The sequence below is a fragment of the Aythya fuligula genome, chromosome 25, assembly GCF_009819795.1.
Source record: "Aythya fuligula isolate bAytFul2 chromosome 25, bAytFul2.pri, whole genome shotgun sequence".
NCBI lineage: Eukaryota > Metazoa > Chordata > Aves > Anseriformes > Anatidae > Aythya > Aythya fuligula.
In genome coordinates, this window is record NC_045583.1 from 6,464,742 (window position 1) to 6,479,580 (window position 14,839).

A 14,839-nucleotide genomic window follows, 5' to 3' on the forward strand; every position below is an offset into this window, starting at 1 on the left:
CTGTGATGGAAAACTACTTGGCATTGGAGAACCCCAGGGTCCATCCAGGATGGTTACCTAAGGGAACAAGTGGGTGATTAATTGAGCCAGGGTCAGTTAACCATCATGGACAAAAATAAAAATAAAAAAAATAAAAAACAGGGATGTCTGACATTGAAGGACTGTTTCTTGGATGAGGAATCGCACAGCAATAGCTGCCTGTAGGATAAAATCTTTCTGTGCCAGTCCCTTTCCAGCTGCCTGCAAAGTAACTTGGAAGTAGGCTTTGGGTAGGCACACCTAAAAAGTCTCTGGCAAGCTAACTGCCTTGAATACTGGAGAGTTCAGTGCCAAAATGCTAGTCGGGTTTTTTGTGGACACACTTCATGTGTCCTCCTAGGACAGAGCCCAGCATATAAATGTTCTGGAATACATTGCCATAGGGAAGCAATGCTGTGCTGTTTTGTAGCTTTTTTCAGATGTTACTGAATAAATAGTACAGCATCCCAGGGTAAACAATACTTTAAAGATGAAGTACCCCAGATTGGAATTTTTAGCCAAACTCATCTTCAGTGACCCATGGGTGAGCTCCCCTGGGGTTTCCCTGCCCTGCACCCTGCCCTGCTTCTGCCCAGGCATCTCACCCCCTGGCCATGGCTCTCTTAGGCAAGCTGGGCACCACAGTTTGGAGGAGCTTCTGGAACTGTTTTGCCAGGGAGACGATGTCTTCCAGCAGCTTCCACAGCTGCATCAGCCTGCAAAAGCAAAATAAGCAGGTGGAGTTTAAGGTCTGGTAAGTACAGCGAAAGGGGGAGAGTTAACAGCAAATGCACATGGTGATTCTCTTTTCCATACCCAATTAATCCTATGCTTGCTGCACCCACTCTCTCAGGGCTTGGCATCAGAGAATACCAAATTTCTTGAAGAGGAAGGAGCTGCTGCTAAGTTTATCTTGCAAAAGCAGTGGGTGTGCATCAGCTTGCCCTGGTTTATAGTTAAACATGGACTTGCTGCCAGCCTGCACTGCCCTGGAGGCTGCTCTTGGTGTTTCCTGTAGAGCTGCCACCTGAAGGATACTGCAGCCTGTCATACACCCCAGCAGTGGACTTGCAGGGGTGCCTTTCTGCCCAGAGCTAACCTGGCACTATATCCCTTCAGCCTTTCTTGCCACTGCTGAAGGCACAACCAGTTGTTTCTCTATCAGTCTCAGCTTTGATGCCTTTATTAAGATGGTCTTACCCCTTCTTAACAAACGCCGGCAGCTTGTATGGCTGCAACAGGACCTTTGACAGTGGATCCTGCAGTCTGAACATCTCCTGCTTCTTCCACCGAGCCAGGCCTGCTCCCATAGGTGACAACACCAAAGTAAATAAAGACCAGTCATTAGAAATAACCCAATAAAGGCGACAATTCCTCCTGTTGAGCCACTCTTGCTGCAGCTCAGCCCATATGTACCGAGCCCATGCCAGGATCAAGCTTGAGCCACTCTTACAAAGCCTCTTTGCAATGGCTACTGCAGCTATAGGTATATTTACCCTAATAAAAATCTCATTAATGCTTTAAATATAATATTGATCCCCTTAAAGTGTTTAGTTGCCTCAGCCACCCCCAAAACCCAAGGTCAGCACCCTGAATCCTCTACCTGGAAGGAAGTGTGGCACCAGGTACTGTGGCACCCTTTTGCTCAGGCTGTTCAACATCCCGTTAGGTTGCGGAAAGTCGCTCTTCCCACACATGCTGGCAAAGCGGAAATTGCCGTCAAAGTAGTTAAAGCCAAAGGCATCTGTGAGCCATGAAAAGAAAGGCCTGATGTTTGGCCAACTGCATTGGCTATGCTCTGCTGAGCAGGTCGTGCTTCTAGGCTGCTCTTCGGGTCCTGGGGTAATACTTACTGTTCCTGCAGAGGAAAAGCGCAGTGTCCTGGTACCCTTGGGAAAAAATGTCGTTCAAGATCTGCAAAGAGAAACACTAGAGGTCACTAAAGAGCTCTCCTTTCAGGATGGAGGGGCAGGATGTATGCAAAGCTGTTTTGCTGTGGAGGGTTGGGAGTGACAATCTGGGAGGGAATTTGGGTGGTTTCCAGCCACCAACACACTGGTCCTTTGCAGGCTGTCAAACAAGGTGGGACCCTGTCCCAGGCTGGTCACCCATCAGCAGTGTCCACTAAAAATACACTGCAAAAGGAGTGGGGACTGCCCCAAGGTAGTCAGGGTCTGACTCCTTCCCATGAAATCCAATTAATTAATGATGGAGACTGATGTGAACCATAAAGCTTGGGAAAGCAGATCCAGCACTAATTTGTTTTAACCAAATGAAAGGTAGGAGGAGGGCCTGGTGGACTTACCATGGTGCTAGGTGGAAAGAGGGCATAGCTGATCCTGCACAGGTTTTCTACTGAGATCTGAATGCTGCCATTAAAGATCTGGAAACAGTAGAAGATGGCAGGACAGTCCCGTGGACAGATATCAAGCTCTCCCGTGAATGGGGACACAGTGATCACGGCTTCCTCCAAGCTGGAGACAGGCTGCAGACCTGTGAATCCTCCGTCAACGTATCGCTGAAGGGGAAGAGCAGAGGCAGGATTTGCTCCAAGGATTGCTACAAAACATGTGTGAGGGTAGCATCACCTCACCTAGATGCGAGCATCTGCCAGATCCTTCTGCTGGGTGCCCTGCTCACAGCACCCAGCTGGCTCCCCAGCCAGGTGCTGTATAATCTACAGCACTTCTTAAAACGGAAAAATTATTAATTTAGTTCATAAAGATTTATAAAGTTGTTAAGAAATCATACAGTGTCATATAAATTTAAAGTCTTGAATCTCAGGTTTGGTCTTTTTCTGTTGTTACTGTGAGCCCAATCTGTAGGGTGCTCACATTTAATAACTGCCTGCAAATCCCTGGAGAATTACTCACTGGGCAAGGAAAATGTTATTCATTGTATTCCAAAAGGAACTTGAATTGAATGCTCATCTTGGTGGGATGTGAGGTTACAAGGACTGCAGAATATCAAATTATAGGCTCATGAAATACCAGTTCAAAGATGTCTCATGAAATCATAGAAACACAAGGTTGGAAAGGACCTACAAGATCATCTAGTCCAACCGTCATGCAGCAACATCACCAGGCTCTGGGTCCTGCACACATTGTATGCTTTGTGTAAAAGCTCTGTAGCCTGGGTCAGCTCTGGAGGCCTGGCCACAGGCAGCCATGGACACCCGAGGACTGAGCAGGACCAGTAAGTGCAGATCAACAAGAGCTGAAGAAAGACCCTGGCTTAAAACCAACTGCAAACCGAGTATCATGACTTCGTGGGCTTTGACACGCAAATGTGTCGTGATGCATTAACTGCTCTGTGGTCCGCTGCCATGCTGCACAGAGAACACAAGGTGTGGTGCTCCTCCTTCACTGAGGCTTAGCAGGAAGACAGACCAAATCTGTTGACTTCACTGCAGTGTTTCATAGCAGATAAATGCGCACATGGTTGAGGGAGGATCCTCCCACAAACTTTTGATATTTCATCTATGCAAGTCTGCACTTGAGTGAATGGAGACATGTGTGCTGCAGACAGATCCTGCCCGGGGTGACCGGATTGCATGTCAAAGTCCAAAGTGTGGGCGTCCTCTCATCTCTCTCTGGAGACCTGTGAGGCAAGATGTTATCCAGGCTCTGTCCATAGGCAAAGCATCAGGGGGCTCTCCAGATTGCCATTCACCCTAGCTAATCATGGGATGGTATGAAAAGCATGCTAAAAGGCTTTATCATCCTCTATTAACAGAAGAAGATGCCTAGACATGTACATCCATCCCTGCTGGAGGGCACATACAGTTTAAACCCAGGAACATACTGCTTCAAGCATATGTTTTCTTGAAAATATCACTCACCACACCTCGGTAGGATGGAGGGATGAACCCACAGTAGATAGGAAGAAAGCAGCTGCAGAGGAGAGCCTGGAGGAGGAGATGAATTGCAGAAGTAAATGTTCTTATCAAAGTTGCCCTGAACAAAGGCTGCTCAACTGGGTGCCTGCAAATTCAGGGTTGACAAATCAACTGGAGCCAGGCTGTCAGCACCACCTGAGCTTTGCATGTGACTGTGCCCAAAAGAAATGTTTCAAGAAGGCCAAAACATCTAATTTCAACAAAGCTTCTCTGGATAAGGGCATGCCACTTCATTTCTTATTTTGTAGCTGCCAGAAATATTAAAGTTGTATATCCATATATCACTGTCCAAATGCTTCTACTAGCAGTGGCAAGGTGAAACTTTGGGGTCATTTTTCAGACTTGAGGTTTTTGGACAAAACCAAGACACCCTCACAATGCATTTTCATTCTGCTGCGTGTATAACTGTTACTTACCAATCTCAACAGCTGGGAATGAGTATCTCAGGGCCCTGGGTTCCTTTAGGACAGGCACCACAGGGTGAACACCAGCAGTTCTGCTGTCCTCTACTGGGGCAAGCAAGCCCATAATCTCATGGTCAGCTTCGTTAAGGAACCCTGGGATTATTTTCCTGACAGCCAATTTGCTGGCTAATTAGCTATTTGTGGTTCAGCAACAGAGGCACTTTGTCCAGATATTTCCTCCCAGGAAAGTGCTGAGGAAATGAGAAAAATTACTGCCAACAGGACTTGGCTAAGAAGAGACCTGTTCAGGAAGCCAAGAGGTCTCGTTAGCATTGACAGCACTCTTTGCAAAAGGTCATTAGCACTTAAATCTGGCCAACATGCCAGCATCATTTTTTTTTTTTTTTGAGAAATAAACCTTCTTCTCTATAAGAGCATGATTTATTCCTGGCTGGCTCTGGACCTAACAGCATCCTTCTCCCTCTTCTCCCTCCCTCCAAGCCTGTTGGAGCTGACGGTGATGGGACTGTGATGACTTTGGCAGAGCTTCCTGACACTCTTCCTATCTTGGGTAGAAAATAGTGCAGTTAACATCACAGATGTTTAGGTACCTCCACCCTAAGAGATGGGTAGAAGTCTTCCTATGGGCATCAGAGGAGGGTCCCGTTACCTGAATGAGCTCCTCCTTCGAGCTGAACTCAGAGACCATGACGTTTTGGCCGTCCACTACCCGCGTGAGTGAGATGTGCAGCCGCCCTGAAGCCACCTGGTAGGAGTCCTCTGGCAGCCTCCGCTGCAAAACAGCCCTGATATTTGCCAGCAAGCTGCACTTGGGAGAGAGAGGGCCCAGGATGGTTTTCCTGGCTTCCTTGGCAGTTGCAAAGAAAAATTCCTTTAGGTCATCTGATATGGGGGGAGAGGGGAGGGAAGACAGAGAAACAGTCAATATTGCCACTGCCCCTAGAGTTTTATTTTCAATCCTATTTTTAACACTGCACACCGTTCAAGATTTTCATGGATCTGAGCACTATACCCTGGGATGACACTGCTGCTCTAACTGGGGACACGGTGATGAGATGGAAAGAGGAACTTCTCCCCCATGGTGTCCTCAAAGGACAACATGCTACTGAGCACAACCCCATTGGTGACATCCTCATCCTCACTGAAGAGTGCCTGTCAAGGGTTAGGGACAGACTCCAAAGTGTCCCATAAAGGGGGAGGCAGCACAGATGTGGGGTTGTCAGTGTCACTGTGATTTGCACAACATATCCCTGCTCTGTGCAGGGCTTTTCTGCAAGCTGGGCATCCGGTCTGCAGTGTGCTGGGGCTCCCCACCCAACTGAGCCCCGGTGACCTCCCAGCCAGTGTTAAAAATCATTGCAGACATTTGCACATCCCAGAAGCTGGATTAAAGGAGGAGAACTGCAGAGCCCCAAATGAGGGGGCAGCAGCCAGAAGTTTTGGAAGTAATGGGAGGAAGAGAGTTTCAGTAAACCCCATGGTCAGCACTGGTCTGTTTGATGAAATGGAGAGGTTACCTGTGGGAATACCCCACCTCAGGCAGATAAACTGTGGCCTTGTAAAGCTTCTCCAGCTCCCCAGTCCTGCAAAGAATGATTCTTATGCCTGGGCAAGCTCACCAGGACTCTGCGCAAGCTTTTGTAGGAGCAGAGGTGCTGTCTTGTGAGATTGCTTTAAAAGCACAGACAGACAGACGGTGTCCTGAAGGCAACTGGAGCAACACAGGTATTAAGAGGTGTTATAACTGTTTGAGCGGATGTTTAGGCCATGTGGTGCGATGATTAACTCTCAGTGGGTTCATGTAGGGTCCTCAGGGACAATGGAAGAGCTGAAGATACCCCAGGCACTGCCTGGCTGCTCTGCTCCCTGGCAATGGGGGAGAACCTGAACAACCAACCTGTGCGCTGCTGGGCAGGAAGCGATAGCTGGCTGCAGCTCTGGGGACTCTGGCCAAGGGCATGAGGTTGGTTGGGCTGACCCCCACATGCAGTGCCATCACTGTCCTGCTGCATCAGCTTGCTGGTGACAACCACGTGTCCAAGAGGTGACCGGTGGGATGGCAGGGGACAGCCTGGCTTGGGGAGTGCTGAGCTCGTCACCCAGCCCAGGCATGCAACTGCATCCACCGCACAAGACACCCCTCCAGGGGCTGAGCACGCCCTTAACCCTCATTCTGCCCCTCTTCTTGGCTAGAAACTTGGCTAGGTTTGGGCCTCATTGCATTTCCCTTATTAGAAACCCAAACAGATACATAACTACTCAAAAGATCTTCTCTTCTCCTGGAGAAAGTGCTTCAGATACAAGATCATCTGAGCATCTCCACTAAGGGGCCAGTGCCCTGCCAGCCCAGTGTAGCAGCCCCCTGTTCCAATGCTGATGCCACTGGTGAGAGCAGCTGGACTTGCACTTGTGGGAGCCCCAGCTCCATCCCATTGCACCAGAGAGGAGAGCACTAGGGCCCTTACTGATTTGTAGGGAAGTTCATCCCCACATGGGCAGAAAGCTTTCCAGCAGCACATAGCCTGTTGTCTTGTCTAAATTTATTTGCCAAGTTCTGAATTATTTTTAGCTCCAGCTGAGTGACTCTAGTGCCCATCAGAGGTTATAAGTGTTTTACATTTCCTCCTTGCTTTCTCTTTATTTTGACCCCAAGAAGAGTGCCTGGACCCTGATCCTCCTGAACATCCATATTTCTTGATGCAGAGGCTGGATCAGCATTCAAAGGCACATCTTGCATACACTAGTTTACATATAGGCTGCAATTAGAAATATGTTAGGATGTGATTATTAAAGTGGATTAACTGCTCTGAATTAATTCTACATGTAGATTTATTGCTAAGGGGGCCTACTTCCACATTGTCTAAAGTGGTTCAGAGTAAAAACCTCTTCTGCAGCAATAAGAGCTCCAGCCAGGAGTGGGGATTGCCGTTCCCCTGGCACATCCCGTCCCACTTATGAGCTCTGGTGCTTTTTCCAACATGAAAGCTTCTCTTCTATCCAGAAACAGGTATTGAGCCATGTCTTCCCTCGTGCTGGATCAGTTGGTTGGGCTGACCCAAGCAGCATGGAAGGGGAGTTGTTAACTCTACAGACACCCATGTGGCTGCCACTCACATCCCTAAAGATGCTAAGGGGTCTGACCCCATAAGCACATAATATGTTTATATTATACATATGGCATAAGCTTAGTTGAACTTGCTTTGGGACACATCTCGGCACTCCCTGGAGCTGGCAACAGAAGGGAAGGAGATCTGCTCCTTCAGCAGGAACAGGTGGATGAACTAATGCAATATACAGGTATGTCCAGATTTGCCCATGCAGTATCTACCCAACCATCTGAGACAACATTCAGACCGCAATAACTGGCTTTTTCAGCAGACACCACCCAAAATTGCTTTAGGGTGACTGCCAAAAGTGACATCACCTGAAGATTTCTTTTATGCCTTATAAGTGATATGAGTTGCACTAGTAATACATCCCACCTCCCAACAGTGCTTAAGATATTACCACCTCCCGTTCCATTCTGAAATAAAAATTCTGTAGCAAAGAAACCCGGGTGGTTATTTCCTTACCGAGGTTGATGCCACACACCACAGCAGCAGCAATGAGTGAGCCAGCAGATGAGCCATAGACCTTGCAGGCAGATTTGAGCAGCTCGGGAGCCAGCTCCAGGAGGGACTGCACCACCCCAACCTGGTACAGGGCAAGAAAGCCACTGCCTGAAAAAGATAGTGAGAAAGGGGTGCCTGAAGCCTGCAGATCCTCCACAGTCATCTTGAGGTCAAATTTCTAGTTTAATGTCACAAGCCGTCCTTCACCATGTAAACATCAAGCTTTTATCTCCTCTGCTTTCCTCAGGCTCATCTCTGGCTGCAGCTGAGTTCAGAAGATGGATTTTTTGCCTCTTTTAATGACAGATCCCAAGGTGTTTACATTCACAAGTTACTTCAGTTGCCTCCTGTTCTAAAGCCAGATTTTCCCTGGTCTAAACAGCTCCTGTAATCCTCAAGGATGGCCAGCTCCACTGCTCAGGGCTGAGTCAAGACTTCCCTTTTATAACGAGTGATCCTAAGTCCCGTCAGCTGCCACCTGGAGATGGTCCCCACACTGCTGTGCCACCGTGCATCAGAACAGCCACGCAAATTTTCCTCTTTGCATCATGCTTTGTTCATCAAGGGTGTTTTTCTAAATTGGATTCACCTTCAATCCTGGCTTAGGCACAGCTCAGTACTGAGTGAGTAAAGGCTTGTATAAGACACTTAAAGCCAGAGGATGTTACACAAGGAGTGGATGTGGGCTGTTACACAGAGTACTGTGATAGGTTTGGAAATATCTCTTGTAATTGCTCCCTGTTGGAAACTTTTTGTCTTTGCCTGACTTCTGGATATGCTTTGGCCAGAAACCCAAGGAGCTGGATTTGCTGTTCTCTTCCCCCGGCTCTGTGCTTTGTAAGGCCCCAGAAGGACCCCCTGCAGTAGCGCTGTGCTCCCCAGATCCTGGGATACCGGCCCAAAGCGCAACTGCCTTCAGGCTGCCTCCATTAAAAATTAAAAACAGGGAAAAATTGAATAGATTTCTAGTGCCTTTTTTTTTTTTTTTTTTGCCTTAATAACCTAATGCTGCTGCCAAAATGCAGAATAAAAATTGTTGTTTTAAATAGATTTATTAAATATTACTAAATAATGTGTCACTTATGTTGTTGAAACACATATGCTTAGTGTTTAATGAATAGTACATATGTTACCTTCAAGGTTGTGTGTCTATTATACCCATATGAATAATAAGGACACATGTACATAACAACAGGCATGCTTAAGGAGAGACCTCTCATTCCCTGGGCTGGTGTGAAAGCCTGGCCAAGACACTGCAAGGAAACAAGACTGTCCCAGCATCCAGAGGAAACCTCTGCAATGCCATTCCCCCCTGAATCTCAAGAACTTTCCTTGTCCTCTCCAGCCACGGCTGAGTCCCCTCTGCCCCACTGGGGGCTATATGCTGTGTGGTGGGAGCAGAAACTCTGACCTCAATGTGTAAAACGCTTCTGGATTGGAGTTTTGTTGGTGGCTGCCATCAGCAGATAAGCATCAATTGCAAGTACTCCCAGATTGGTATCACCTGCATGACCAGGGATGCCCTGGGCCACAGGACAAGAAGCAGCAAGCCACCAGCTCATAAACCTATTGCAACATGACCTGGCCTGTCCCAGCAGTGAAAAACTGCTTTGCAAGAGGGTGTTTGCATGTGACCACTTCCTACTGCAGATATACAGTCTTACTGGATTCACTCTTCTACATCCATTCATTGTCTTTTCTGTGCTTGATTTTTAGCCCCTTGTCAGGTGAGTGTCCCACCTTCATGCCCCATCCTATCCTTCCTGTCAGCTCATTCAGCTGAACCATGGCTTTGATCTGTGTGATTCATGCCTCCAGATTTTGGGAAAGCCAATTTGTTCACTAAAAGGCACTGGCAAACATCTGCCAATAGAAGAAAGGTAAAAAGCATCAGCTTTCACTGCAACTGACCTGAGCACACAAGTGCATCAGAAGTACATAAGTGCACTTCATAAGTACTTACGAGCATCAGGCCCCCAGGGAATTAAGCAGGCATCAAACAGGAGAAGCATGGGATGTTCCTGCTTTGCTCAGTGCTTGCAGCTCTTCAGCTGCCAAGATGTGGAAAGCTGCAAATGATCCCATGGGACATGCAGGAATGTCCAGCACATGGCACAAGGCCAGCTTTCCTGTAGGACCTGGACTTGATACAAAATCTCCTGGAGCTCCTCAGGAGTTCAAACGCAGATCCAGCTGACCAGATGTCATTCTCCCAGGCTCTTCTTTGGGCACTTTGTAGTGTTTTTTTTCCCTTGTAGCTGCAATGAAGCAACATATTAAATGTCTACTTTTTTTTTTTTTTTTTTTTTTTTTTTTTTCTGTTCTGGATGATGAAGGATCTTGAGCTGGATGATGAAGGACCTTGCAGTAGTCACAAAAAAAGTATCTATCTTTTCAAGAAGACATTTCTCCCATATATCTCTCCATGGGGAGATATACTGTGAGTGTGAGAAGGTCCCCATCAAAGGAAAGGAGTACAGCCCCACACTGAGCCAGGGCCAGTCCAGGAGAGGGGCAGGGGTCACGAGGCAGGATGGACAAGAGGATGAGGGTCCACGCACAGGAAGGACAGGAGACACCAAGACTGGCAGGGCAAAGGCAGCCCCCTAAAAGCTGATGACTCAGACCTGCAAGGACTTCATGCCCAAAAGCCCTGGGCTCCCTTTGGCTCAGGAGGAGCCAGGCTTTGGGGGCGCACCTTGGGCTTTGCAGCCAAGGGGTGCACAGCCACATCCCAGCATTTCCCCCCCCCCCCCCCCAAGCTTGCCATTAATTATAAGGAGTATCCTCAGGGGGGAGGCAGGGAGGCATGCAAAATCAGCCCTTACCCATTGCAAATGCTGAGGCCCCGGAAAGCGTCCCAGTGGACAGAAGACTACTTGGCTGACTGCCACGCTCCCGTGAGATGAAGCCTTGTCATCATCCTCTTAGTGACAGCAAATTTTGTATTAATTGCCTCCTTAAGTGCTAGGCTGATTTTCTAAGCCACCCTCCCCCTCCCGGCACCTGGCAAAGCAGGATTAGCAGGGCCTAACTACTTGGGACAGCGGGGTCCTGGGCATGATTTCAGGAGAAGCCCTGTGTGTGTGGAGCACCAAAGCCAGCGTTTGCCTGGGCAGGATCAGTGCCCAGATGGCCAATGCCCGTGATCCCAGGGATTTTCAGGAGAAGCAAATGCCTTAGCTTTTTGAGACCATAGCAGGGAGTTAAGGGTAGGATGAACATAATACCCAGAGCTGGAAACTGTTCAAAACTCTGGGGATAATAACTTGTCCTGCTCTAATGCCTTCTTTAATATCTTCAGTGGCCACAGGCAAGCAGTGTCTGTAATTTTTAACCAAGAAATTAAGCAAAGATGCTGGAGTCACTTGGGAGAAGAGACCTGGGCTACACAAGCCACGCCTGTCTTCACTCTGCCTTGTCCTTGGTTGGGATTTGGTTATTTGGGACCACAAGCCTGTTGTGCTTGGGGCTGAGAAGGTTTCACTTCTTGTTTCCCTGGCACCACAGCACCAGCAACCCCAGGAGGAGGTGATTTGGTTCATCTGACATCAGGAAAAGCACAGGAAAAGTGAACGGGAGAGGGAATTCATTTTTCTTGTTGGCATTTTGCCTGGTGGGCACATCCCACATGCTGAGGTGATGTCCTCTGGGAAGTCGGAGTGGATACGAAACCTACTCCTTCTTCACGCAAATACAAACCACGCCCAGCCGCGGGTGCAAAGCAAACAGGAGCACTGCGGCTCCTCCCGCTGGCCCCGCTGCTCCCTGATACCAGCTCACCCCAGGCACAGCCTCGGCACCGCCCCAGGCACTGGGTGCCAGGCAGGTGACAGTGTGCAAACAGGCGAGAGCAGTTTCGGTTTCTCCAGCAGTAAATGTCACCTCAGGCTGGTTCCTGGACAAAAGGAAACACTGTGCTGGCAACACTGGGCAGTGGGATTTGGCTGCTCTTTGAAATGTTTCCTTCAAGGCTTTGCAAGCAGGGGAATGGAACATGCAAGGCGGAGGTCTGCTTCCCTCTTGCAAGGACTCTGCTTCCCCAGATAGTTCTAGCTGGGGTTTTGCAAGGACGGAAAAGAGCAGCTACCCCAGGAGTGGAGGGTAAGTGGGGGGTGCTGCTGGGAGCCCATGCAGGACCGTCCCCCAGCGTGGCACTGACCCCAATCACAGCTATCACCTTCAACCCACTGGAGTGTCCCACCACTTGCACACTGCCAGCTCCCAAATTTTGTCCCCTTCACCCCATGATGGGTCTGACCCTAGCATAGAGATGCTGCTGCCATTCCCACCACCCAGAGCACCAGCACTCTCGGCTCCAAGCCAAGTGCAGTGCCTTAATCCAGGTCCCTTCTTAGGGGTCTGGGCAAAGATTAACTGGGAACATTCCCCCTGATTAGTGTGTAATCTCTTAGACATTTCACATCTTCTTAGACATCATAGGTGAGACCCCAGCAGCTGTAGCTCCCTTGAGGACTAAGGGATTTACAACGAGTGCAGTTTCTGGGCCACTTGGAACAAGCTTTACCCAGGTCCTGGTGTCAGATCAATCTGCTTTTGTAATTAAATCTCCTTTTTCTGGAAAGGGAATGGCCATAAATAGACAAAACGGGAGGAGCGCACCACATAACTGCTGTAAAACTCAAATTATGTCACTCTGGGTTTGGCTTGAAAGAAGCAGATCACAACAGCTATAGCAAAGCAAACTTTATTCCATGTATAGCACATCTCCCACAGCCTTTAGACAAGACTGGTTGTCACATAGGGATCAATTTATTTGCATTTTATGTTTTTGCTTTCTGAATAGGACCCATGGCAGAAGCTATAGAAATTATATTGTACATTCACAGACATGTATAGAACAGTAGGTAAATAAATACACATACACACACATGAACAAACCATGGGGTTCAACACGTGCATTTATGAGGGCCAAAAAGGAAATATAGAGCAATCTCAGACATTTGGGCTCAACAGACTAGGTTGCCCTCAGATCGGCTGGTTTAATCACTTCATGCTACAGTGGCTATTGTTGTGGTTTTCCTTCGCAGATTTAAAATTCACATCTCATGAAATCACACCACATCGAGGCCACCCACAGGGACTGTCCCCCATCATTAACGCGAACCCTTGGGTTCACAGGCACAGCTGATGTCAGTCCGGGCTCTCACAATTGTCTGTGCTGAACTCTGTTCTGTCCTGCTGAGACAAAAGGAAACTTCTGTGAGGTCCCATCCTAAACCAAGTCCATGCTACTGTTCTCCCCTATGGGTCAAGGAGGAATTTTACCCACACAGTCAAGGAGAAAAGTTGTGGTTATACCAGATCACAGCAATGTTGTGCACTATAGGCACCTCCTGGCTGCAGAGATGCAGCAGGCAGAGAGCAAACTGTAGCCCAGGTTGGAAGGGACCTCAGAAGATCACTGGATTCAACCTTCCATGGGGAAAGGAAGCCTCGATGAGATTATCCCACTCCCTGTCCAACAGCATCTTGAAACCCACCAATGACGGGGCCTCCACTATGTCCCTGTGGAGGCTGTGCCACTGACTGTTGTTCTCACGGAAAAATTACTTTCTTATAAAAATACAAAACTTCTCCTAGTGCAATTTATACTCATTTCCCCTGTCTGTTCCATGTCACTCCTTGTCAAAAGAGAGCCATCCTACAAAGGTAGCAACATTTCATGTATTGGCATACAGTGATGAGCCCCCCTCACAAGCCTTCTCTGGGGTGAAAAGACCCAACTCCTTCATGCTTTCCTCTCAGGGCAGGTTCTCCAGCCCTTTGATCCTCTCCATGGGCCATACTGAAGAAAGACTGTCCTGCAGGACTTCCAGCCTCCAGGAGCCTGTCCCAAAGCCCCTCCACTCCTTCATGGGGCACACACTGTCCCCACACTAGCAGCATATGGAGAAAACCAGCACCCTGTCACCCCCAACATAATCCATTTTGCCTGCCACGCACTTTCTTTGTTCATCACATTCAAATCCTAGCCCTTGCCCTAACTTGTTGCTGGCAGTTCAACCCCAGCCTCACTTCTCCTTACCTGGAGGATCTTGCTATAGGACAGCGGTGCAAATGAGTCTTCCAGATAGCGGGTGCCAAAGCCCATGATCCTGTTCACTGCCTGGTTACAGATGCCGGCCACCTTGGCGGTGAGGTGTACTGCAAAGGCAAACTGGATTTCTTGGGGGTTGACGTTGGGCCTTCTGGCTGTCATCTCCTTGCGGACATAGGCATCAGCCAGGTTTTTGAAGGAGCTGTAGGACATGTCTCTGAAGAACATCTGCAGCCATGCATCTTCCTTCACCTGTTTAAGAAACAAACAAATGCACACATTAAGAACAAAAAACCTGGTGTGTCGTTAGGCTGATGCCTTCACATCTCACTAAGACTGCAGATGAGAGAGGACAGACGGGCAGACATGACCACACCCAGTCGGGGAATTAGGACGTGCCATTTCCTTGATTTTACTGAGCATTTCCCTGCACCAGGGAAGTGTTGCACCGTTTTAGAGCAGTGATCAGCCCAAATTCCCCCAGCTCCATCCAGCTGACTGCAGTTCCCCTCTCACCTTCCTGTCCAGCTCATCTCCGGCACTCTGGAGCAGGGCCACGATTTTCCTGATGGCTTCATCTGTAGAGAGAACACAGTCACTCCCTTGTTACCTCCAGCCCTGTGGCTGATCACCATGCGTGGATGTTCTCAGGGCAGTGCAGCTTTTTAGCCCCTCTGACGAAACTTCCCAAGCAAAGCGTGTCATCCTCCAGCCCTGGAAAACCCATTTCAGCCTATAGCTGAACACCTTGTTTTCATCAGTCAGGAAAAACAGCCCCCTGCCTTTGAATTTGTCCCTCCCCAGATCAAGCCCTGCTGCTGAAAAT

At 48.5% G+C, this 14,839-nt stretch overlaps 2 protein-coding genes across 2 annotated transcripts; both read right to left on the reverse strand.

Annotated features, from left to right (window-relative positions):
- Nucleotides 1-619: 619 nt before the first annotated feature.
- Nucleotides 620-8,549, reverse strand: PNPLA1 (patatin like phospholipase domain containing 1). Its single transcript, XM_032203042.1, has 8 exons — nt 7,914-8,549; nt 4,991-5,223; nt 3,860-3,925; nt 2,324-2,536; nt 1,872-1,932; nt 1,622-1,762; nt 1,219-1,318; nt 620-734 (listed from the first exon to the last, which is right to left on the reverse strand). The coding sequence occupies exons 1-8, from the start codon at nt 8,113-8,115 to the stop codon at nt 620-622; spliced, it is 1,131 nt and encodes a 376-aa protein (XP_032058933.1). The 5' UTR covers nt 8,116-8,549.
- Nucleotides 8,550-12,644: 4,095 nt separating this feature from the next.
- LOC116498909 (apoptosis facilitator Bcl-2-like protein 14) lies at nt 12,645-14,818 on the reverse strand. Its single transcript, XM_032203391.1, has 3 exons — nt 14,530-14,818; nt 14,002-14,265; nt 12,645-13,151 (listed from the first exon to the last, which is right to left on the reverse strand). Exons 2-3 carry the CDS (start codon nt 14,239-14,241, stop codon nt 13,107-13,109), a joined length of 285 nt encoding a protein of 94 aa, XP_032059282.1. The 5' UTR covers nt 14,242-14,265; nt 14,530-14,818; the 3' UTR covers nt 12,645-13,106.
- Between the last annotated feature and the right edge of the window lie 21 nt (nt 14,819-14,839).